General features: G+C 46.9%; 1 protein-coding gene across 2 annotated transcripts in view; it reads left to right on the top strand.

The window, feature by feature from the left end:
* The first annotated feature begins 357 nt into the window (after positions 1 to 357).
* The window catches only part of LOC147309276 (dual specificity protein phosphatase CDC14AB-like), a 16,195-nt gene continuing 12,440 nt past the window's right edge, over positions 358 to 4,112 (top strand). Inside the window, exons 1-2 of one of the 2 annotated variants that reach the window (XM_086270920.1) lie at positions 358 to 777; positions 1,846 to 1,936. In XM_086270920.1, coding sequence (XP_086127046.1) covers positions 732 to 777; positions 1,846 to 1,936 — 137 coding nt within the window. In that variant the 5' untranslated portion in view covers positions 358 to 731. The remainder of the gene's footprint in view (positions 778 to 1,845; positions 1,937 to 4,112) is intronic. The other variant, XM_086270921.1, reaches the window with a different exon arrangement.

Here is a 4,112-nt window from a genome sequence, read left to right as displayed (position 1 = left end):
CTTTCCACCTTTGGGTGATGGGAACACACCACAGTGCAGTCCTCCATGCAGACCCAACCCAGCTCATCATAGCACAAACACGCAACGTGTGCAAGAGGGAGGCCACTCAGACACGGGAGGGAAATGCCATCAGCATAAATGACTTTGTGGTGTTACTTTTGTAACGTTCACGCTGATCGTCAAATACAAATAAGCAAACGGTGCATTTTGTAGCAGCCTTGAAATATATAAATATATATAAATGTATATAAATATATATCCCGTTTCTGTTACTGGGAAAGGGGGATTTCTGTTTAAATCCAGCTCCAGCAGGCTTCGGCAGCGCGGCCGGTGATGTGTGCGTGCGCGCGTTTATGTGACCATTGACTGAGCATGTGCGAGGCAGCAGAGAGATTATCGCTGCCACGACTCTGGGCTGCCCTGTATATCTTCTACTTGCTGGAATATTCGTTGTAGTTCAGGCATGGAGGAGCGGAAACCTCTCGGTTCAGGCCGTGGAGCGGAGCGGAGCGACTCGGTTTGGGGGGACTTTGGAGACTTTACGCATGCTCCTCGTCAGCTGCGGGCGGGGAGACTTTAAAGTTGGACGCTTTTCATTTACAGTAGTGACGGAGGTGAAATGATATTCTGTAGTGAACTCTTGGTATTTTTGGAACATCTGAAGTGGTCTCACAACAGATAACCAAGAAGAGGACAAAGTCACTGTGACGCGACCATTCCCACTGTAACAAATGGCAGATGGATATGAGCAGGCCAGCGCATCAGAGTTTATTAAGGGTAAGTTTAACATCAGTCCTGGGATGTAATACTGCGTAATGGTTTCTATAAGAAACTACAGCCTGCAATATTTCCATGCGCGTGACTGAGAGCGCGCGTGGACATAAATACACAGGACTGAACTGCTCGTTCACTTTGGCTCATTAAACAAAGCTAAACCAGCGTGATTCAGTGTGAGTTACACTGACCACGATAGTCTCCATCAGGGGGACACTAACGAAACAAGAGACGAGGACATTTCTGATTATTTTGTAGGTTCTTCATCAGCATTGTTGTGGATCAATAACTCTTGACAGGACTGTGGGGCAGCTGGTCGGCCTTTGGCCTGGAGGATGCTGGATCGTTTTCAGCGGTGTCTGTTATAATTAACATGATATAAACTGTAATAGCTGTGCATTAAGACGGTAACAAGAATCCTGGTAAAGTGAGTCCGTGCAGGTCCAGGTCAGCTTCACAGCCTTTACACAGCGGCTCGTTTCCAGGAATACGTTTTCTCTTTTCAGCTATCACTGCAGAACTTGCTTTCCAGGTTTACTGAAGCAGCCTAATTACTCATGAGTACATGTAGAACTATATGTAGCTGAAAGGTTGAAACTTACAGGCTAACAGTTGGGGCAGGTTGTAGCCCAGTGTCCCACAGCTCACTCACTCATAGAGTCAAATATTACAGTTTAGTTAAAGTTTATAAAGCCATTGTTCCCTGATCTGGTAAAAAGAAGCATTTCAGTAGTGCGAGGATTAAGTTTGGCTAAATCAGGTTAAGTAAGCAGCACCAGTGTGTCACGTAAGGGCAGGAGATTTGGGTCCTGCCTCGGTTTCAGCAGCAGTTAATGAGGGGAACTGATCCTGTGCTGTAACCGAGACACCAAAAATACCTGGATGCAGTCAGCAGCTCGGTGTGATCGGGACAAGAGAGCGTTATCGCCCTGTATCCTTGACCTGAAGCCAGGACTGTGTGTGAGGCTGAATGTAACCTGTGTGTGTGTGTGTGTGTGTGTGTGTGTGTGTGTGTGTGTGTGTGCGTGTGTGTGTGTGTGTGTGTGTGTGTGTGTGTGCTGTACACCACAGACCGCCTGTACTTTGCCACTCTGCGGGTCAAACCTAAGAATACAGCCAACACACACTTCTTCAGCACGGATGAGGAGCTCATATATGAAAGGTAAGCTGCAGCCGTAATCTAGTCTGATCCCCAATCATGACGTGTCAACAGTCTGCTCCTGCTCCCTGTCAGCACACGCTCCTACAGATCCTTTCTTTCTGATGCCTCTTTCGTAACAGATTAACTTTGTTTGCCTCCGTTTTTGTTGTTTCGTGTCCTTTAGAAACTCCTTTGATCTCATTAATATCCCACCTGTTCATTTCAGAGAGACACGCCTTTTGACAGTCATGGTCCTGTCCTTCCTTGACTTCTCATTACTGGTCTCTGATTACCGTTATACTGTTAGAAGATGTCCACGGCTCCACCCGGAGGGATGGTGTCCTGGTTCAAACTATGGTTTTCTGGTTGGAGTTTACACGTTTTCTCTGCTTCAGTCCAAAGACATGCACGTTCATTCATGTTAGGTTAACTGGTCATTTAGTTTAGTCCAGTTTTATTTGTGTAACATCAGTTACATCCAGGCCCTTTGTAGGTAAACAACCTACAACATTAGAGAGAAAACTCTAATTGGACAATTCCCAGTGAGCAGGGCCGGGAACAGTGGGACGGTAAAACTTCTAATAGGTGGGGAGACCCTGAAAGGACTTCTTACAGTGTCGCCGCCTGGATGTGAGCAGGAAGCTGCTTCCTCTCAGGACAGCTGCTCTGGCCACCTCGAAGACTATCAGAACCTGGCCTGATGAAGCCTTACAGCAGCTGCAGGACTGTCTCCACACCACCAGGACATTTCTGAACATCCAGACCTGGAGGTGTCACCTGGTCTATCCCAACCACAAGCCCTGGATGACCGGGGACCTCCACCGGCTGCCTTCAGAGTGAGTGACGGTGCAGCGAGGCCTCTGAAAGGCCAAATGACACTACAGGTGGAAGATCACCTGGACAGCAACAACAGCAGGCAGGTGTGTCAGGAGGGCAGCACATCACCAAGTACAGGAGCAGTCAGAGCTGCCCCAGGTGATGCTTCACTAGCAGAGCAGTTGAATCACTCCTTGTTTTGAAGTGCAGTCACCAGAGGCTCGTATCAATGAGTCCATCCTCACTGTGGAGGAGTGTGACATGAGACGCACGCCGTCAACCCTCCAACAGTAACAGCTCATACGTCAGTGAAGAAGACATGAAGTCCACATCCTTGTGGAGAACTTCATCGAACCCTGTGTCGTCATGTTGATACATGTGCACTGTTTTTCCCATGAAAATGTCTGTTGATGTATCACCAGCGTGACTGATGTCATAAACCCCTGTGAACCATCTGGTCCCGGCCTGTGGTCATAACCCCTGACTGAGCACGCACGAGTTCTGGTTCCTTAAACGATCTGCATCTATTTTAGGATATAAAATTGTTTTAATTACACACCGATGAGAGACAGATCAGAGGTGAAACAGCCTCGGAAAAATGTTCCATCTGTGCGTTTATATGTGCACCTTCACACTGTGGAGCTACAGGCCATCCCAGTACACAGGGCTGGGTGGAAACTGGTTTCCAGCATTTCCTGACCTCTCAGGACTTTTAAGGAACTCTAAGATCTTAAAGCTCAATTCAGATTTTTGGATCAAATCAGATGTTTTTGTCTGCTCGTTCACTCTACAAATAAAATGTGGCAGCAAACGTGGTCTAGTGTGAACGCTCAAAGCGGCCGCATGCGCAAAAGCAGACGTCACACACAACGCGCTCTGTTTAGACCCAGAGCAACAGGATGTTTGACTGATGGCCTTAATATAAAGACTTTGGACTTCACGTTTCCCAGTTTTTGCTTTAAGTTATTTACATAATAATGTAAATAACCTAATAATGATCCTTATTGCTGTTTTAGAGGAGCGGAGCTTCAAAGGATCAGAATCTGCAGATTATACAGTACAAATAAAATGTTCACGTTTCTCCAACGTTGTCTTCCCAACAGTTTCACTGGACGGACAGGAAGTGTTCACCATGTCTTCTCCGGAGCTGATAATCGGCGTCTGTCTTGTGTCAGTGACGTAAAAGACGGATTTAATGCGACGTGACCATCAAACAGCAGTCGCTTTCTAAAACATCGGATATGTATCGGATTCAGCACCACATACCAAAGTGACCCAGGTCGGATTTGAAAATATCGGATTTGTGCCGTTCACACTGTCACACCATGATCGGATAGATGGTCGCATAGGGTCAAAAAATCGGATTTGATGCGCTTTCGCC

Source organism: Aulonocara sp. 'chitande type north' Nkhata Bay, linkage group LG18 (genome assembly GCF_057382095.1).
Source record: "Aulonocara sp. 'chitande type north' Nkhata Bay isolate Kocher_YH1m ecotype deep benthic linkage group LG18, A_spYH_male_GT1.1, whole genome shotgun sequence".
NCBI classification, from domain to species: Eukaryota; Metazoa; Chordata; class Actinopteri; order Cichliformes; family Cichlidae; genus Aulonocara; species Aulonocara sp. 'chitande type north' Nkhata Bay.
The sequence above is the reverse complement of the archived record's forward strand: the minus strand, read 5'-3'. Positions and strand labels throughout refer to the sequence as shown.